Source organism: Schistocerca piceifrons, chromosome 2 (assembly GCF_021461385.2).
Source record: "Schistocerca piceifrons isolate TAMUIC-IGC-003096 chromosome 2, iqSchPice1.1, whole genome shotgun sequence".
Lineage (NCBI taxonomy): Eukaryota > Metazoa > Arthropoda > Insecta > Orthoptera > Acrididae > Schistocerca > Schistocerca piceifrons.
In genome coordinates this window covers 795445968-795467917 of record NC_060139.1, presented here as the reverse complement: position 1 = coordinate 795467917, position 21950 = coordinate 795445968, and the positions used below count along the sequence as shown (strand labels likewise).

Below are 21950 nucleotides of genomic sequence, written 5' to 3'. Positions count from 1 at the left end.
ACCAATCACTACGAAGGTTGCATGCAGCCAATCATGAGGATCATTTCAGAAGAGAATTCTTTCAAGGAAAATGACACTTACTTTGTCTCAAGGTGTTTTCATCATGACTAAGAGAGTGAAAATTGTAGCCATTTTGTGTACACAAAGTTTTGTAATGCATACCAGGTGTACAGAAATCTGTTATAGTGATTAAAGAATGGCTCATTATTGGAGGTATATTTTCGTGCAAAGTTGACATATGACATACTAGAACTGCAGGCAAAGTTGTGTGTGTGTGTGTGTGGGGGGGGGGGGGGAGGGGGATGATGTGATAGATGTTATGAAGACAATAAATGAGAAAGGAAAACCATTTTCACTTGCACCATATCTTTGGTATCTAATTTTTGCTTGTATCACACTAATAATTTCAGAGTGAGACAGAAAATGTAGACGCCATTCATGTGACCAAAAAGATCCTAAAAGTGGTTGTTGAAAATTTATTCACTGACTTCAATGTTGTGAACAGGATAATTGCTACACACTATATAGCGGAGATGCTGAGTCACTGATAGATGCAGCAAAAAGACTGTCAGAAAGTGAGCTTCTGGCCAACAAGGCCGTCATCAGAATTACACACACACACATATACAGAGACTGTATTCATGTGTGTGTGTGTGTTTGTGTGTGTGTGTATTTTGTCAATTTCTGATGAAGGCCTTGTTGTCTGAAAGCTCACTTTCTGACAGTCTTTTTGTTGTACCTATCTTTGACTCAGTATCTCCAGTATATGGTGAATAGCAACTGTCTTTTTCATAATGTTGTTACATTCCATCCTGGTTTTCCATTGTTTGTTTTATTCGTTGACATCTTAAGCTATTTCAGCAAAAATCCTGACAAACATGGCTAAGGTGTACAAAATCTAACATTGAGTCTTTAATTTTTATTATGTGTAGTTTGTTGGTATTTTTACTTTATTTTCGCGTAAGCGGAGTAATGCTTTTGTCAGTGCTTTTACTGATCTTATACTTTTTTATGCATAACAGGCATGAAGTTATGTCTTCTCTTGTTTCTTTATACAGACTGATTGAACATCATGCAAATCTGCAGAAGCGACCTTGTGCAGAAATCTTTTTGGAGGAGTGGAGCACTAGTGGAAGGATTAGACCAAATTTAGCATTCCTGCTAGAACTTTTGGTTAAAGCTGAACTGTACAGAGCTGCAGAATATGTCGCTGGTGATTTATTGAAAGGTCTGTTTTGGCTTGAACTAAGGCAAGCCTTGTATTTACACTATCAACCGTATCACTCTACAGGGGTTGGACAGAAGTATGGAAACACTGTGAGAAATGCTTACTTGAATGTAAATGGAGGTCGCACTGTTGCATTGGACTATGAACTGCACCTGTGCAATGTCGTCCATATGTTACAAGTCTCAGTCATGGTCAGAACTGTGTTCTGTGAACTTGGGAATGCATTATGTTTGAGGTAAATGAATTTGAACAGTGGCAAATTGTTCGTGCTCATATGGTGTGTGCTTCCATAACCAAAGGAGCTAAACTGCTTGGGCAACGTATTGAAGATTTATGCTGCATACAAGGGAAGTGGAAAAACGTCATCTGCTAAGTCACAACGTGGATGGAAGTGCTTGTTAAATGATCATGACAGATTCTCATTGAAGAGGATTGTGACAAAAAACAAGAGGATGGCATCTGCTAAAGCTACTGTGATACTGAAAGTCACACTTGTGAACTCTGTCAGCATCAAAACAACATGGAAGGAGCTCCATAAGCAAGGAATTGCGGGGCAAGCTGAGACTATGTAGCAATGGAAGAAAGTCATTTCCAGTTCCTGGCCGAGTTTACTTCCAGTGAGTGATACATGATGGGGATTGAGTGTCAATTTGGGCAGCTGTATTGTGGTATTCCAAGGACTCAATGGTTACTCTGCAAGGTCACGTTACTGTCAAGGATTATGTGACTATTTGGGCTAATCAGGTCCATCCCATAGTACAATGTTTGTTCCCCAATGGTAGTGATGTTTTCCAAAATGACAGACCCCCTATTCACACAGCTTGCATCATCCATTACTGGTTTTGTGAGCCACCACAGTCTTCAGATCTCAATATTATTAAGCTTTTATGGTCTGCTTTGGAATGAAGGGTGCAGGAGGAATAGTATAAGATTCCCTCAAAAACTATACAGGATGTGTATTTGCCCATTTCAAGATGACTGGAATCTGTTTTGAATGCCAGTGGGTTTCCTGTTTTGTAGTATACATGATAACGTGTATTTTTGGTGTTTCCATATTTTTGTCCAATCCCTGTATGTCAAGAAAAAAGACAGGTGAGATAATGTAAATAACTATAGGCTCATCATAATTTCCTCTTGCATTTCAAAAATATTGGAAAATTTATGTATGAGAAACTTATGGAATTTATAACCGAAAACAAAATCCTTTGTAAAGGAAAATAGAGATTCAGAAAAAAGAGGTCAACAACAACTGCCATTTACGAGTGCTTAAAGTTTATACTAGGCCTGACTGACATGAGACGGGATCAGCAGAAGTATTTATTGACCTGTTGATGGAAGCTCTTGACATGCTGGTTCATAAGATTCTGCTGTCAAGGCTCAAAATGTGCGATATCTGAGGCCTGTGCAACAGTCAGATCAGTTCGTTCCTGAGCAGATGTAATCAAGCAATGAGCATCAAACACACAAATATCAAGCTTGTTGTTGTTGTTGGTGGTGGTGGTGGTCTCCATTGCAAAGAGGGGTTTGCTGCAGCTCTCCTGCTAGTCTATCCTGTGCATGTCTCTTCATTTGTGCATAACTGTCACAATCCACATCCATTTGAACTGTCTTGCTGTATTCATGCCATCTATAATTTTTACACACCTGGTCTTCCTTCCATTACCAAATTGACTATTTGTTGATGCCTCAGGATGTGTCCTATCAACTGATCCCTTCATTTAGTCAAGTTGTGGCATAAATTTCTTTTCTCCCTAATGTCATTCATTACATCCTCATTTGTTATTTGCTTTACCCATCTTATATTAAACATTCTTCTAAAGCACCTAATATAATAACTTCTATTCTTATATTTTGTGAACTGGTTATTGTCCACTTTTCATTTCCATACAAGGCTATACTCCAAACAAATATCTTCAGAAAAGAGTTTCAAACACTCAAATTTATGTTAGATGTTAATAAATTCCTGTTTTTCGGAAATGCTTTATTTGTTATTGCTAGTCTTCCTTTTATACCCTCTCTATTCGACGATTATCAGTTATTTTCTGTTCAAAAAGCTAAACGCAACTATCACTTTTAGAGTCTCATTTTGTAATCTAATTCTCCACCTGATTTAATTTGACTGCATTCCAATATCCTCAATTTACTTGTGTTGGTGTTCATCTTATAAACTCTTTTCAAGACACTAGCCATTCTGTTCAACTGCTTTTCCAAGTCCTTTGCCATCTGATAGAATTAAATATCATTGGCAGAACTCAAAATTTTTATTTCTTCTCTGTGAACTTATAATTCCTTTTCCAAATTTCTTGTCAGTTCCTTTACTGTTTGCGACATGTACAGACAGAAAGTTATCAGGGATAGGTTACAACTAGACGTGGGCAGAACCATTCTTTTAAGGGGCTGGATCAAAGCTACTGTCTCACTGGAATGAATTAACTCTTTGTCATCACTCGTCACTCTTCTTTTGCTTAGTAAAGCAGATGAAAGGAAGGTGCTGTGCCTTTTTAATTCACAGTCACTGTATCTGAGTTTATATTTTATTTCAAAAAGAGGATTAACAGTTTTCCATTACATCTGTTGTAGTTTTCAGATTTCTGAAAAGTCGTGCATTTCGTCTTCAGTAAAAATAAAAAAATATCTCAACAAAATTCTGAATATTTTTTTTTATCAAGTTGTGAAATTATAACAATAAATCTCATTCTTGCTTTTTTTTCATAGTTTTACTGGAAACAATATATAATATGAAAACTACAATATAATTGAAACTAATTTTCTACTTTCAAAAATTATCTACAGTTGTCATTTGCAGTCAGTGTGACACTGTAGGTCTAGTTCAACAATCACTGTTGGTCCAGGGCCGTGGCTTTGTTGGAGCTGACATTTGGTATCAGCAAAATCCTCCCAAAATGAAGCATTTGCACAAGTTATGCCTGTTATTGGTTGCTGATTGATCTTAAAAAAATAAATAAATCCTTGTATTTTAGCAAGTCGACGGCAAATCAACACACTTTGAAAAACATAACTACTCTTTTGACTTCATCAAGTTGTCTGTATTGACTTTTCATATTGTGTGTTACACAACAAAATTTAAAAGGAAGTGCAAATCATAGAACATGTGGGAGGTTCTGTTGTGTTGGCAGAAGAGCCAACACCGTGTTACGAGAGGAGGTGGAAAGGCAGGCGTTTTAGCTCACGCAGGCAGGCGTGAAGAGGGAAGAACTACACTGACATGAGGTCTGGAACATGACAAGGAATGAGAATTCAGAAAGCGGACATAATTAGTTTGATACTTAACTTTAACCCATTAATGATGAACGTCACTCTTGACGGTACATGATTCACAATATTATCTGTTCAGAATATAGTAACTGAATATGGCGCCTTGCTAGGTCTTAGCAAATGACATAGCTGTAGGCTAAGCTAAACTGTCATCTCGGCTAATGAGAACGGATGTAGACAGTGAATCATTGCTAGCAAAGTTGGCTGTACAACTAGGCGAATGCTAGGGAGTCTCTAGGCTAGACCTGCCATGTGGCGGCGCTCGGTCTGCAATCACTGATAGTGGCTACACTCGGGTCCGACGTATACTAACAGACCGCGGCCGATTTAAAGGCTACCACCTAGCAAGTGTGGTGTCTGGCAGTGACACCACAGGTTCAAAAGCATGACAGCCTATTTCATTGTTGAAGCACTGTTACCCAGTTCGAAATATTTTCTGCAATTGAGTCTTCCTTCAGACTGGAAGCCCTCTAGAAAGTATGACTTCAGTAGAGTCTTCTCATTTGCCATGAGTACATATAAAGTAATATTATTTATAGTTATCCTGCTGTTGTTGCTTTGCACTGGTCTAAATGTTTTAATTTGATCAAATGACTGGACATTAGAGTGTTTGATAGAATTTTCAAATTTGTGAATCATAATTTGGACAAAACACATTTATGATTTTTTAAAATGTTGTGTCTTTAATGTCATAATTTTATTTAATTATAACTTTGATAGATTTACTTATGTCTTGTTGCAAATGAAAATAGATTGCATGTGATGGTGTTACAAAAGAAAATAAATCAAGATCTAATGGGGAACCATATGACAATTGCAATGTTGGATAGAGACTGAGACTCACTTTTATTTCATGGAAGGAGACTTCATGATCCGCACCAGCCCAGAGGTACTTCTGGACGTCTCTTCAGGTTTGATGAGGTATCAGGAGAAAAGGAAGTTATCTGTTGACAGATACGGCATTTTCCTTTTTTCTATCCAGTTTGGTTAAATTATACATATATCACTTGTAGCTCTTCTAGGTAAAGATGATGTGGTTGACTTATATATCTGTTCAATTTCAGTAATTTCCATGTCATGTTCTTGCAAGCACAACATATATTCTGACATTCCACTTGTCATTTAATTTTGCTGTATGGGTACTAAAAGATAACAATGTTAGGGAAAGGATAGACTGTTATTCACCATATTAAGATGATACTTAGAGTTGCAAATAGGCACAACAAAAAGACTTACATTTTAACTTTTGGCCAAAGCCTTCTTCAGAAAAGACAAAACACACACACACACACACACACACACACACACACACACACACACTCTCTCTCTCTCTCTCTCTCTCTCTCTCTCTTTCACACATTCACACAAGCAAGCACATGTCATGCACACATGACCATCTTCTCTGACAGCTCAGCCTGGAATGCAACTGTTACTTTGGATGAAAGCAGCACATTGCTTGCTTGCTTGCTTGTGTGTGTTTGTGTATTTCCTTTTCTGAAGAAGGCCTTGCCTGAAAGCTAAATGTGTAAAAGTTTTTCCATTGTGCCTGTATGCAACTCAGAGAGTCATCTTTACAGTGAATAGAAATCTATCCTTTTCCTAATAGTGTTGATATTGCAACCTAGAGTTTCCATTGTTTAGTGTTATAACTTAACCCTTTTTATTAATGATGCAGCCGATCTTTTCATCAAAGACACTGAATGAGAGTTATTCAAGATCTATGCCTTTTTCCACACTGCAGTATTTTGTTTTGCTGTTAGCTTTTTCAGCTGTAATTACATTAATTCTACAGCATTTTTTTTTTATTTGAGATGAATTTGTACTAAAAAGTCTTGGACCCCATTGGAAATCACTGTGATGTGGGAAAAAATGCTGCTGAGATGAGATAGTATGTTTCTGGTAAAATAACCATGCGAGTAGTCTCTTACCAGAAACATTCAGTTCTAACCCATGCCACATATGATGTGGCCATGTAAGGGGCAATGCATCGGTGGGATCATATGGAAACATACTTCTGCCTTGAGGAATTCTCCAAGTTATGCATTAACATATTGCACAGAATGCTCCGTCTACGGCTAATTGTGCGACTCAAAGAGTAATATATTCTTCACCCTAGAGATCCTTCTTCAAAGAGCTTAAATCAAAGCTGATGTCACTGAGCCCTCAACTTGGTTTAAAAATACTAGTTACCTGGTATCCATCTCAAAGAGATATGCACGTAATCTCACATCTCCTTCTCACTACCACCACCCAACAGTAAGATTTTCTTTCCTCCCCCTCCACCTCCCCTTTCTCTCTCTCCCTCCTACCACCCCCTTGTGTGTGTAGGGAGTGGGGAAGAGTGTGGTGGGGGCTGTTATAGGTTTTCTGTGTTGTCATTGATTTGTTTTTTAAATTTTATTTTATGTACTGTACTGAAAGTGGTGTTTCAAATTACAGACAAACTGCCTGAAAGACCAGAGTCTGGGCCTGCTGCTGCTGTTGATTTGTCCGATGAAGCTTTGCAGAAACTTCTTCAATCAAAAAAACATGTTAAACCTCTGGCTGATGTCAATGGTTTGATTGATTCATTGCCTAAGCCATTGGAACGGTTGACATTGTTTGATGGAGCTCAAGAGACTGTTACTCCTGGAGGCGCTGGTAATGTACACACGAATAATACTGAGAGAGGACATGTGGGTGTAAATGAAAGCAATGAAACTATAAATGAAATGCCAACAAGGAGAGTGGATAGTATTGATGCACCTGCAATCAGTAATGAAAGAAATGAGTACAGGTATATAAACATCAAATGTTTTGTGCACTTAACTTTTGTTAATTGTCATGACGTTTTTGTTATTGGATGTTAACTGTTCAATTATGTCTGTTTGATGTTTAAAAATGGTTATAACAAATGGTTATCACCACCATTAGTAAATGCATTTCATGTCTGTTTCATGTAATTTACGTGAGGCTCTGAGGACTTATTTTTAGGCTATTGTTCATGTACAATATCTGTTTAAAAGACATCACAGCATTCTTCTTGGATTCTGGTTGGACATTATTGTTGATATGTTTCCATTTTGTGATATAGTAATTTTTGTTAAAGTATTTGTTAGTGAACATTAATAGTGAGTGAGGGAGAATGAGGTGGTCTAGGGGAGGGAATGCTGCAAGGAGAAATGGCTGAAGGCTGGGAAGGAGAGGCAGGTGTGGAATATAATAGGAATGTGGACCCAGTGAGTTCACCCTGGTACAGGCAGGTGCAAATATGTGTATGTGTGCCACACACAGTGAGGGGGAGACCATGGAGAGGAAAGAACAAATGTAGAGTACAGGGTGAAGTGGTGGCCGGGGATGGGAGTGGAGATGGGTAAGAGGAGGCTAAGAGGATTGCAGGAACAAAGAATGTATTCGAAGAACAACTCTCTTTTATTTAATTCAGAGAAGCTGGTTTTGGGGAGGGGTATCCTGATGGCGTAGGTTACCAACACAGCAAAGCTTGTATATGACGTGACTGCTTTCATATGTGGCCCTGCCTCTGAGGGGGTAGGATATGTCTGTGGCAGGAGTGAAATTTTATGTGGTCGTTGGGTGCTTAGCATTAAGCACCACGTTCCAACTGGCCTCAACTCTCATAACCTCTGTCCCACATCCACCACCACCCCTATCTGCATCCCCCAAATCCACCCCTTCGATCTACTTGCACACTTTATCCTGCATGCTCTTCCTCTGCTACTGTTCTGTTCCCCCTTGATAATCCAGTCCTCCACCTCCTCGTGCTCCACACTCAACTTCTACTGCCAGTGCCAGGGCGAACTCACTGGCGCCACATTCCTATCCCGTTCCCTTGTAGTCCCTCCTTCCCAGGTCACAGCCACCCTGCACCCCTTCTTTTCCTTCTTCCCTTTCCTCCTTTTCCTTTTCACTCACCTCATTCCATACAACCCCTGACCCCAGTTAAGTTGCACTACCGGTTCGATGTAGTTGGCCGGGATAATGTAGCAGTGCATGCATGTTTTGTTTCTTGTGTTAGTTAGGTCTGATAAAGGGCATTGTCTGAAAATTCAGCAGTATTTTTGATCTTGCTTATGTGCCTGTCTACTTACCTTCCATTATATATATGTGGTCTTCTTACATGGCTCCCCCTTCCCTTTTTCCTCCTCTCACACACTTCATTTACATTAATATGTATAACTGGGAAATATTATAGCAAGAACTTCTGTTTGAAAATAACAGCAACTAAGTCTATGGTTACACACCATGGCTCATATGACTCTGGAAGCTTTTATGAAGTGCAAAATGTGCCTGAGTTAATGAAAAGTGGAACGTCATTAACACCAATTTAAGATGATCATGTTGATGAAGTGAAGGTCTAGTTTTTGATAATGTGATAACTTCTAGAGAAATGACTGAGGCATGAGTCTTCTTCATAGTTCATGTTTCAACATCCCTGTGAAGAATTTGGTGATTTTTTTTAATAGCAATATTTTTCCATAGTTAATACTATCTATCGGACTACTGGTAAATTAAGAAAAGGCAGCTAGTTGTTATTGGCTTCTCTATCTTAAGCTTACTGCAGTTAATCGAAGAGTATAAGAGTATTTTACACCAGGGTCATTCCATACCAAGTGGTACAGGAGGGGGGGGGGGGGGGGACAAGATTGCTTGATCATCTCAGAAAATTTTATATTTGCTAGATGAATTCCCTAATGTATAGTGGGCTCAAAAACATTTTTTTTTTTTAAATTATTCTTCATTGTTTAGAAACACTGGCTATTTTTGTTTCAGATTGTAAATGTTTTTTTTGTGCATGTACAAGCATCTGCGATTTTTTAAATTAGTCACTAATGGGTTGCCCCAAACCTTTCAGGTAAGAAGCATTTAGTTCAGTGCATGCTGGACTATAAATTAAAACCGTGATCACCTATGTGAATGTGTTCCTTAATGTATTTTCAGTGGTTCAAATTTATTGGTTTCAATTTTTAAAAACTCAATTTTTGAACAGTATTTTGCCAAAGAATGAGTAATTACTTAGTCTTAATATTTTTAGTGCTATTACAGTATACAGTATAGTTACTTTCTATAGAGTACAAATGGTGAGAAACTTACACTTGCAACAATACACTATTTAAAAAAACGGATTTTGTGAGTTCTTTGGCCTGCAATATCTTTGTTAAGAGACCAGATAGAAATCTGAAACTTACACACTTAATGTATCAAACTTCAGTATAAATTTCAACTTTGACATTCAATGAGAAGTTAAGGGAAAAAGTTACAGATATGAGTCAAAAACGCATGTCTTAATATCTGCAATATTGTATTGTATTGTATATTTATTGGTCCTGTGAATCATACACTGTACAGGGGTACATAATGATATAGGACAAGTCAAATAATTTGCAATAAAGTTTAACAGAAAAAAGCTGTATGGTTTTCAGTATATAGCAATATAACTCTAACATATGAGAATAACATTTCACAAATAAATTTTACACGCACACATTTCATACTTTTGGCCTTGATTATACAGACACACACATATATGTAATAGACCACATATAATACACAGATAAATCTAATGTACACATTTCTTATTTTGGCTTTAATTGTATAAACTATTTAAATTTTTCACATATTTACATTGTAGATAAAAATTCATCAACACTATAGTAACAATTCTGTAGCAAGTAGTCACTCACTGCAGTTTTGAATTTATGCATGCCAGTTATTGCCTTAATTTCTTTAGGTAGTTTGTTATACAGTTTTTTTCCTGCTTGCAAGGGTCCTTTTTGTTTTAGTGTTGTATGTGAAAACTGCATATGTAAATCTTGATTATTTCTTGTGTTGTATGAATGGATATTTTGGTTTTTTGGAGCAATCTAGTTATTTTCATCTACGATTTTCCTTATAAACATTATTGTTTCTAGGATATATAGGCATGGTAATGGAAGAATATGAAGCTTTTTAAATGAGGGTTTGCATGAAGATAAAGGTGCTAAGCCTTCCATGGCTCTTATAATTCTTTTTTGTGCAATAAAACAGCTTTTGCTGGGTGGTGAATTTCCCCAGCAAATTAAACCATATCTTAGTAATGATTCTGCTTGGGCATAGTACACATTTTTTATGGCTTGCATAGATGTGCATCCAGCAAGAATTTTTATACTATAACAAATGGTATTTAATTTACTACATAGGTGTTGTGTGTGTTTCTGCCATCTTAGGTCATCTTGGATCCAAACTCCCAAAAATTTGGTGCTATTTACAATTTCAAGTCTTTTGCCTAAAAGTTATATGGTTGCAGTTAAGGGCTGTTTATTCTGCACTGTGTGTAGATGCAAAGTGTTTGTTTTATGTGTGTTTATTATTACGTTGTTCATTGCGAACCATTTTGATACATGTGTAGTGCTCTTTTTTATTTCATTTTGGAGCTCTTCTTGGGTCTTTCCTTTGGTAAGTATATTTGTATCATCGGCATATTTAATGTACTTATAGTTAGGGCTGGATGGTTCCAGGTCATTTACAAACAGCAAGAACAGGATTGGTCCCAGTACGGAACCCTGCGGCACACCGTATTTAACACACTGTTTTTCTGATTGATAGGAAGTTAAATTTTTTCCTTCTTTGTACAAGACTTCAACTATTTGGTGTCTGTTTTGTAGATATGACTTTACCCACTCATAGGCTGGGCCTCTGACACCAACATTTTCTAGCTTTCTAAGCAAAAGACCATGGTTAATGATGTCAAATGCTTTTGAAAGATCTAGGAATATTGCTGCTATTTGTTCTTTTTTATCTAATGCATTTAAAGCTTCATTTAAGAAATCGATAATAGCTGTCTCAGTGGATTTACATTTTCGGAAACCATGCTGTGTAGCTGAGAAAAGTTTATTTTTTTCAATGAAATCTACGAGTCTTTTATAAAAGATTTTTTCAATTATTTTAGAAAAAACAGATAGTAGAGAGGCTGGCCTATTATTTGTTATATCTGTTTTTTCACCCTTTTTGAACAATGGCTTCACTTTAGCTATTTTTAGCCTTTCTGGGAAGATTCCCTGAGAAAGTGAACTATTGCATATGTCTACCATGGGCTTAACTACTAAGGGTGCACATTTTTTAATGATATGGTCTGGTATGTTATCAGTACCAGAGGAAAATTTTGATTTTAGCTCCCCTATTGTATTTAGCATTTCCTGTTCATCTGTTGGGTGTAGGAAGAGAGACTTGTTACTAGGGATAGTTTTAATCTGATTTGCAGTGACAGCATTTTGAAAGTTTTGCTTCACCAGAATCTCAGCTGCCTCAGAGAAATATGAGTTAAAATTATTTGCTATCTGCTGGGGATCAGATATTACAGAAGGGTTTTCATTCAGTTTGATATTATGGTATTCTCTCCATTTTACTCCTGTTTCATGCCTTACAATCTCCCATATGGCTTTCATTTTATTTTGTGCATTTGCTATGAAGGAACTATTTGCCATTTTTTTTCTTCTTTTATGGCTTTAGTTAAAATCTTTTTGTAATTCTTAAAATAGGAATCAAATTCTGGGGATGTGGTGTGCTGTCTAGATATTTCATGAAGTAGTCCCTTTTTCTTCACAGATATTTGTATCCCTGTTGTGACCCATTTTATTTTCAGATCCTTTTTTGTGACTGTCTTTTTATGGAGTGGAAAGCAAAGTTCAAAATAATAGGTAAAACTATTTAGGAATTTATTGAACTTATCATTTTTACTTTCACATTCATAGATGTCTTCCCAAGTTTCTTTACGCAGATAGTTAAGGAAATGTTGTATATTCTGGTCATTATATTTCCTAGATGTAGTAGTTAGACATTCACTTGAACTAAGCGATTTTCCTAAGCTTATACTAATTTCTTGGGCTGTGTGGCCCCCAAAGCCTGTATTGTGGGTTTGTGTTATATGTTTCAAGGGCACATTTGTAAATATTTGATCAAGGATTGTGGCTGAGGTTTTTGTGATGTGTGTTGGCATTTCTATAGTAGCCTTTAAATTGAAAGTTGCTAAGAGGTTCAGTAAAGCAGTTTTTTGATTAGACTCACTTGCAAAGTCAATGTTGAAATCCCCACATATAATTAGTTTTCTATTTTTTTGTGTAATCTTGTGTAAGATATTTTCAAGGTTCTTTAACATAATGTTAATATTGCCAGTTGGCACCCTGTATAGACACATTATAGCAATTTTTTCGTCTGTGATTTCAATTCCATTTACCTCAATATCTTTATGGATAATTTTTCTACATATGGCATACATTTAAAATGTATGCTATTTTTAACATAAATGCAACTACCACCATGTTTATACAATTTACGACAAAAATAACTACCCAATACAAAGTTTGGAATGCATAGCATATGAAGTTTCTCTTTGTTAAGCCAATGTTCAGTAAAACATAATACAGAGGTGTTTTTCATGTCACTTTCCAACAAAATTTGAAATTCGTTTACTTTGTTGGATAGGGATTGTATATTTTAATGAAATACCGTCAGGTTTGGAGTTAAACACGAGTTCTGAAACTTACTATCCTTAGTACTTATATTTATATTGGAATTTCTGCCTGGATAATATTTTTTATTTTCAATTTTCACTTTTGAATTTTCACCCCCTCCACACGGTATCAGTTTCCCTTGTTCTTGATGATTTTACAGATGTCTGTAACCATTTTACTGAAATTCATTGAGCCTAGTCTGTTTAAATGCACGCCATCCTTTCCTAAGCATTTGTCACTTAAAAATTTGTTGGGGTCAACGAATATTGTCCCGAGTTCGTCGCACTGTTCCCTGATAGCACTGTTTATGTTGCTTATATAAGAACTGCTTACTGACCTTCTGTGCAAAATTCCAGTTATAACCAGTCTTGAGTTTGTGTACAATGCTTTGGCTGAAAGAATGATGTTTCTTGTCTCATTACAATTTCTCCCTGACTGCTGCTTCGTATTGAATTCGTCCCAGAATGAATAAAAACACCTTCGTAATTGGTCTTTGTATCGTTTTCATTTTTAGTTGTAGACTGTTTTGCACTTAAGAGATTTTTAAAATATTTGTTGAGCTGATGAGGTCGGATACCAGGGCGAACACCTATCTCACAGTTTGGTGAAACTACATTTTTTAATATAGAATTGCCAATAACAAAGAACTCCTTTTCGTTACTCTGCTTTTGTGAGGCAATTTCATGTTTCACCCTTTTATTATATGTCACTGTTTTCCAGCTGTATTTACTTACAGATTTTCCACAGTTTAAACGCCCTGCATCTTTTTCGATTGTATTTTGCCCATGATAATTTTCACTTTTCCTTTCCACACTAGGCACAGGATTCGTAGATTGCACACTAGAATTTTCACAGTTTTTTCCGTGTTTGGTACTGGATTTCCACAAATACAGGGTGCCAAATCACTTTGTAACTTCGCATTTACTTTCTTAAGAGACACAATTTCACTTCTAAGCGATTTAATATCACTTTGCAGCAGTCTGATTATTTCGTCCTTTGATTTGATTGTATTTTCTAGGTAGGTTGTTTCACTTTGTAAACATACTGTGCACGTCCACGGAGAATCGTCGTTTATGAGTTTTAGACTTACTTTTGCGCACTTTTCGTGCAGCCAGAAATTGCACTTTACGCATAAGATACCTTTCATTACACGCTTGTTGCACTGTTTACACAAAGAACTGATAGTTTTTTCCTTTTTGTGGCAGAGCAATGTGTCGTTACACTGTGTACTGGGCACCACCTTGACAATACCTGGACTAATGGAATGAATTATATCAGTTATATAATTTAAACACACGAAATTAAGTAATGAACGATTAGTTGTTGAAAGAGTCCTCTGCAGAAAGTTTCAGCAGGCTAGCAGACAGCATCTTTAGAGGTTCACAATCAAGTCTGTACAATCTTTGTGTTGCCTTCCCACTTCACTCACACTCAGTTAACAGTGAGCTCTTGAAATGTGCACTTAAACAATGGAGTCTCTGTGTTGTATTAGTGTTCTTAGTAATGAAGCTTGCCATAAAAGTGTGTATGGAGTGTTTCCTAAAGACATTACTTTCATTGTAGATTACAGTGAAAAAGAGAAACTGTTATTTTACCTACGAGTTGGCTCAGAATTAACTCAACTTGCAAGTACCATGAAACTAAATACTGAAAGTGATTTCATCACTTTTTCGGCCAGTCGTTTTTGGACCCTTTGAAGACATATAAGAAGCCTATAACAAAAGCTCTGAGAGAAATAACGTTTTATCATTATTCTAAAAGCAAAAGTCCTTTTATCTGTTTAATACAAGGAAAGTCATTGTGTCCCGCATTTATTCTAAGATATTAGTCATTAACAGAGGAAGCGATGGTAATATTTCAGATAAAGAGTATTGTGATTCGTGAGCAATTATAAAAAAGTGTACTTAGCTTGTGAAATCCTAGGAAATCCTGCTAGTAAAATTAGAAAACTAAGTGAAGAAAAAAGACCTGTTGCATTGAATGCAAAAATTGAGAAATGGCAACTACTGTCAAAAACAATTTCGAAGATCCATTTCAAAAGAAAAGTTGCACTGAACCAGATGTAAGTTCTAAAAATTCTCTGACCAAATATGATGATTTGACAGAAAAGCTAAAAACTAAATGTCGTATTTCAAACAAAGGGGCTAAAGTTAAGATTATCAGTTTACTACAAAATTCCTGAAGTCGAGCAAAAGTTAGTCATGAATTAATGCATCAGAACGTTTGGTTAAATTAAAAGGCATCAGTATAAAATGCATCAATAACAGCTATTTGTTGGCTGGCAAAAAAGATTGTTTTCCTGTGAAAGAAAATGGTAGTAATGTCCAGAGACAACAAGTTAATATTGTTTATTTTAAATGAAATATTCACTGAATTCAAAAAAGAAAAACCTGACATTAAAATTGGGTCAAAATTTTGCAAGTGTATTGTTGCAAGGGCATCTGGCACTCATAATGTTTGCAGTTGTTTCTATCACCAGAATGTAAAGTTAGTTATAGATGGGGCCAATCTTAGAGCTAACTATAAAGACCTTTCTGAAGTCCTGGTTTGTAGTATTGACAGCTACAATTGTATGATCATGGGGAAATGTGGAGACTGTCCAGGCAAACAAGCTTCACTTGAGAATAAGATAATTTGGTGCCTGACAGTATAGAATACAAACAATGGGTGACCCAAGACAGAATGGAAATGGTGACAATTACAACACCACAAAAAGAGTTTTTTGAAGTGTTGGTAGCCAACGTTGAAAACCTGAAAATGCGTCATTTTGTTGCCAAAGCTCAGAGTAAATTTCTGAAAGACAAAAAGCAAACCTTGGCAGTTGATGAATGCTTAGGTCTTGCCGACTTAAAACTATTCCTTTGTTGTTTAATATGAAGTACAAGGGCACCACTGGGTAAACAAACAGGCCACAGTTCATCAATCTGCATTGTTATAAAGATCAGGATAAACTAAATAAACTAAAGACTCATAATTTTTGTGCCAAAAGTGACTGCCTGAACACTACATCACAGCAGTGCATGTCACAAAAGGTAGTCTGCAGCAGACCTGTGAGAACCAAGAAATGTTTAAATTTTGTAAAGAACAGGTAGTAGGGATTACCTGTGTTTTTGTAAAATGTATGGAAATACAAGAACTCTACACCAATGTCTTGGAGGAAAGATTCAACACTTGTAAGAAGATTAAAGGTAGCTGATCTCTTCGTTGACTATCAAAACCAAGATGTGCATTGTGTTAAGTTTTATCACACACCTGGACCAAGGACCTCATTTAAAAAATTGAAAGGGATCAAGTCTGGATGCCTGTTAAAAATGTGCAGAATAAGCTGTCCTCCCTGGAATTTACAACTGTGACTGGGTGATATTTTAACCTAACAACCAAACCCTGTTGTTCAATAAACAAGGTTGTAAAAACAAATGAGGTGTGAACAAGACAGTGTAATTAGTGGGCTCCTTTTTTTAAAGTGATCATAGATATGTTTAAATTATGTAACTGACACTCTGTATCTATTACTCCAGATGTTGCAGATATTAGGAATTGTATTTTTGACACATATTTGTAATCTTTTATATATATATATATATATATATATATCTCTCTCTCTAAAAAGAAAGATGATGAAACTTACCAGACAAAAGCGCTGGCAGGTCGATAGACACACAAACAAACACAAACATACACACAAAATTCTAGCTTTCGCAACCAATGGTTGCCTCGTCAGGAAAGAGGGAAGGAGAAGGAAAGACAAAAGGATATGGGTTTTAAGGGAGAGGGTAAGGAGTCATTCCAATCCCGGGAGCGGAAAGACTTACCTTAGGGGGAAAAAAGGACAGGTATACACTCGCACACACACACATATCCATCCACACATACACAGACATAAGCAGACATTTGTAAAGGCAAAGAGTTTGGGCAGAGATGTCAGTCGGGGCGGATGTACAGAGGCAAAGATGAAGTTGAAAGACAGGTGAGGTATGAGCGGCGGCAAATTGAAATTAGAAATTAGCGGAGATTGAGGCCTGGCGGATAGCGAGAAGAAAGGATATGCTGAAGGGCAAGTTCCCATCTCCGGAGTTCTGACAGGTTGGTGTTAGTGGGAAGTATCCAGATAACCCGGACGGTGTAACACTGTGCCAAGATGTGCTGGCCGTGCACCAAGGCATGTTTAGCCACAGGGTGATCCTCATTACCAACAAACACTGTCTGCCTGTGTCCATTCATGCGAATGGACAGTTTGTTGCTGGTCATTCCCACATAGAACGCTTCACAGTGTAGGCAGGTCAGTTGGTAAATCACGTGGGTGCTTTCACACGTGGCTCTGCCTTTGATCGTGTACACCTTCCGGGTTACAGGACTGGAATAGGTGGTGGTGGGAGGGTGCATGGGACAGGTTTTACACCGGGGGCGGTTACAGGGGTAGGAGCCAGAGGGTAGGGAGGGTGGTTTGGGGATTTCATAGGGATGAACTAAGAGGTTGCGAAGGTTAGGTGGACGGCGGAAAGACACTCTTGGTGGAGTGGGGAGGATTTCATGAAGGATGGATCTCATTTCAGGGCAGGATTTGAGGAAGTCGTATCCCTGCTGGAGAGCCACATTCAGAATCTGATCCAGTCCCGGAAAGTATCCTGTCACAAGTGGGGCACTTTTGGGGTTCTTCTGTGGAAGGTTCCGGGTTTGAGGAGATGAGGATGTGGCTCTGGTTATTTGCTTCTGTACCAGGTCGGGAGGGTAGTTACGGGATGCAAAAGCTGTTTTCAGGTTGTTGGTGTAATGGTTCAAGGATTCCGGACTGGAGCAGATTCGTTTGCCACGAAGACCTAGGCTGTAGGGAAGGGACCGTTTGATGTGGAATGGGTGGCAGCTGTCATAATGGAGGTACTGTTGCTTGTTGGTGGGTTTAATGTGGACGGACGTGTGAAGCTGGCCATTGGACAGGTGGAGGTCAACGTCAAGGAAAGTGGCATGGGATTTGGAGTAGGACCAGGTGAATCTGATGGAACCAAAGGAGTTGAGGTTGGAGAGGAAATTCTGGAGTTCTTCTTCACTGTGAGTCCAGATCACGAAAATGTCATCAATAAATCTGTACCAAACTTCGGGTTGGCAGGCCTGGGTAACCAGGAAGGCTTCCTCTAAGCGACCCATGAATAGGTTGGCATACGAGGGGGCCATCCTGGTACCCATGGCTGTTCCCTTTAATTGTTGGTATGTCTGGCCTTCAAAAGTGAAGAAGTTGTGGGTCAGGATGAAGCTGGCTAAGGTAAGGAGGAAAGAGGTTTTAGGTAGGGCGGCAGGTGATCGGCGTGTAAGGAAGTGCTCCATCGCAGCGAGGCCCTGGACATGCGGAATATTTGTGTATAAGGAAGTGGCATCAATGGTTACAAGGATGGTTTCCGGGGGTAACAGACTGGGTAGGGATTCCAGGCGTTTGAGAAAGTGGTTGGTGTCTTTGATGAAGGATGGGAGACTGCATGTAATGGGTTGAAGGTGTTGATCTACGTAGGCAGAGATGCGTTCGGTGGGGGCTTGGTAACCAGCTACAATGGGACGGCCGGGATGATTGGGTTTGTGAATTTTGGGAAGAAGGTGGAAGGTAGGGGTGCGGGGTGTTGGTGGGGTCAGGAGGTTGATGGAGTCGGGTGAAAGGTTTTGTAGGGGGCCTAAGGTTCTGAGGATTCCTTGAAGCTCCGCCTGGACATCAGGAATGGGATTGCCTTGGCAAACTTTGTAAGTAGTGTTGTCTGAAAGCTGACGCAGTCCCTCAGCCACGTACTCCCGACGATCAAGTACCACAGTTGTGGAACCCTTGTCCGCCGGAAGAATGACGATGGATCGGTCAGCCTTCAGATCACGGATAGCCTGGGCTTCAGCAGTGGTGATGTTGGGAGTAGGATTAAGGTTTTTTAAGAAGGATTGAGAGGCAAGGCTGGAAGTCAGAAATTCCTGGAAGGATAGGAGAGGGTGATTTTGAGGAAGAGGAGGTGGGTCCCGCTGTGACGGAGGACGGAACTGTTCCAGGCATGGTTCAATTTGGATAGTGTCTTGGGGAGTTGGATCATTAGGAGTAGGATTAGGATCATTTTTCTTCGTGGCAAAGTGATATTTCCAGCAGAGAGTACGGGTGTAGGACAGTAAATCTTTGACGAGGGCTGTTTGGTTAAATCTGGGAGTGGGGCTGAAGGTGAGGCCTTTGGATAGGACAGAGGTTTCGGATTGGGAGAGAGGTTTGGAGGAAAGGTTAACTATTGAATTGGGGTGTTGTGGTTCCAGATTGCGTTGATTGGAATTTTGAGGTTTTGGAGGGAGTGGAGCTGGAAGTGGGAGATTGAGTAGATGGGAGAGACTGGGTTTGTGTGCAATGAGAGGAGGTTGAGGTTTGCTGGAAAGGTTGTGAAGGGTGAGTGAGTTGCCTTTCCGGAGGTGGGAAACCAGGAGATTGGATAGTTTTTTAAGGTGGAGGGTGGCATGCTGCTCTAATTTGCGGTTGGCCTGTAGGAGGATGCTCTGAACAACAGGTGTGGATGTGGGAGAGGAAAGATTGAGGATTTTTATAAAGGATAGGAGTTGATGGGCGTGTTGATTGGCTGAGTGGATGTGTAGGTGAAGGATTAGGTGGGTGAGGGCAATGGATTGTTTGGTTTGGAACTGGTATAGGGACTGATGGAAAGAAGGGTTGCAGCCAGAGATGGGAACTTTAAGTGTGAGGCCTTTGGGGGTGATGCCAAATGTCAGACAAGCCTGAGAAAATAAAATATGGGAGTGTAATCTGGCTAGGGCGAAGGCATGTTTGCGGAGGGAATGTAAATAAAACTTAATGGGGTCGTTGTGAAGGTGTTGTGAGGGTGACATGGTACTAGAAGGTGGAAAGTGGAACACGAGGCTGAAATGAAAATGAAAATAAATATGAAAAAATATATATGGGGAGAGATAAAGGTAAAATTAGAAAGCAAATGGAGATCTGGTGTGAAAAAAGGCGAAAAAGGGTTGGTTAGGGCTGGGCTATGTTGATCCTGTGGTGAACTTGTGTAGGTAGATAATGATGTGCATAAAGGTTAGGTGGTTGTGTTGCCGCCAAAACACGTTAAAGGGTGGAGAAATTCGGGAAAATTTCGAAAAAACTACGTGAGGATGTATTAAAAGGAGTGGTTTGGTGGTGGCAGATTATGGAAATGAAGCTAACAATTGTTTGATGAAGAAATAATGACGTTAAAACCTGTGGGAAGCGGCTAAAAATGATCGGTGATGTGAGAAAAACGGAAATGGAAATAAAGCAAAAGTTATTAAAACTGTCGAAAGGGTTGTTTAATAGCTAAAAGGAACTGTTTGTGGACTGGAAACGGTGGATTTTATAGCAGCAAAGCGGAAAAAAAATTTTTTGGTTATGGTTTCGAAGTGATTTACGTATTATTACGTATTATTGAGTGTATATCGACGGGATAAAATTGTATACTGGATTACGGTAAAAAAGGAGAAGGTGAATAGAAAGTGAAACTGTTGGCAAAAACAGAAGGAGGAAATAAGACGACAGAAAAGACTTCGAAATGTAACAGTGACAATAACAATAACGATAACAATAACAAACGTGATTGTTGGCTTCAAATTAATGATATGAATATAATAGAGAGAAACATTCCACGTGGGAAAAATATATCTAAAAAGAAAGATGATGAAACTTACCAGACAAAAGCGCTGGCAGGTCGATAGACACACAAACAAACACAAACATACACACAAAATTCTAGCTTTCGCAACCAATGGTTGCCTCGTCAGGAAAGAGGGAAGGAGAAGGAAAGACAAAAGGATATGGGTTTTAAGGGAGAGGGTAAGGAGTCATTCCAATCCCGGGAGCGGAAAGACTTACCTTAGGGGGAAAAAAGGACAGGTATACACTCGCACACACACACATATCCATCCACACATACACAGACATAAGCAGACATTTGTAAAGGCAAAGAGTTTGGGCAGAGATGTCAGTCGGGGCGGATGTACAGAGGCAAAGATGAAGTTGAAAGACAGGTGAGGTATGAGCGGCGGCAAATTGAAATTAGAAATTAGCGGAGATTGAGGCCTCGCGGATAGCGAGAAGAAAGGATATGCTGAAGGGCAAGTTCCCATCTCCGGAGTTCTGACAGGTTGGTGTCAGTGGGAAGTATCCAGATAACCCGGACGGTGTAACACTGTGCCAAGATGTGCTGGCCGTGCACCAAGGCATGTTTAGCCACAGGGTGATCCTCATTACCAACAAACACTGTCTGCCTGTGTCCATTCATGCGAATGGACAGTTTGTTGCTGGTCATTCCCACATAGAACGCTTCACAGTGTAGGCAGGTCAGTTGGTAAATCACGTGGGTGCTTTCACACGTGGCTCTGCCTTTGATCGTGTACACCTTCCGGGTTACAGGACTGGAATAGGTGGTGGTGGGAGGGTGCATGGGACAGGTTTTACACCGGGGGCGGTTACAGGGGTAGGAGCCAGAGGGTAGGGAGTGTGGTTTGGGGATTTCATAGGGATGAACTAAGAGGTTGCGAAGGTTAGGTGGACGGCGGAAAGACACTCTTGGTGGAGTGGGGAGGATTTCATGAAGGATGGATCTCATTTCAGGGCAGGATTTGAGGAAGTCGTATCCCTGCTGGAGAGCCACATTCAGAATCTGATCCAGTCCCGGAAAGTATCCTGTCACAAGTGGGGCACTTTTGGGGTTCTTCTGTGGAAGGTTCCGGGTTTGAGGAGATGAGGATGTGGCTCTGGTTATTTGCTTCTGTACCAGGTCGGGAGGGTAGTTACGGGATGCAAAAGCTGTTTTCAGGTTGTTGGTGTAATGGTTCAAGGATTCCGGACTGGAGCAGATTCGTTTGCCACGAAGACCTAGGCTGTAGGGAAGGGACCGTTTGATGTGGAATGGGTGGCAGCTGTCATAATGGAGGTACTGTTGCTTGTTGGTGGGTTTAATGTGGACGGACGT

General features: G+C 39.1%; 1 protein-coding gene across 2 annotated transcripts in view; it reads left to right on the top strand.

Annotated features, from left to right (window-relative positions):
• The window catches only part of LOC124776502 (interleukin-1 receptor-associated kinase 4-like), a 135600-nt gene that overhangs the window by 33265 nt on the left and 80385 nt on the right, over positions 1 to 21950 (top strand). For both annotated transcript variants that reach the window (XM_047251521.1, XM_047251522.1), the window contains exons 3-4: positions 1059 to 1228; positions 6944 to 7280. In XM_047251521.1, the coding sequence (XP_047107477.1) occupies positions 1059 to 1228; positions 6944 to 7280 (507 nt within the window). The remainder of the gene's footprint in view (positions 1 to 1058; positions 1229 to 6943; positions 7281 to 21950) is intronic.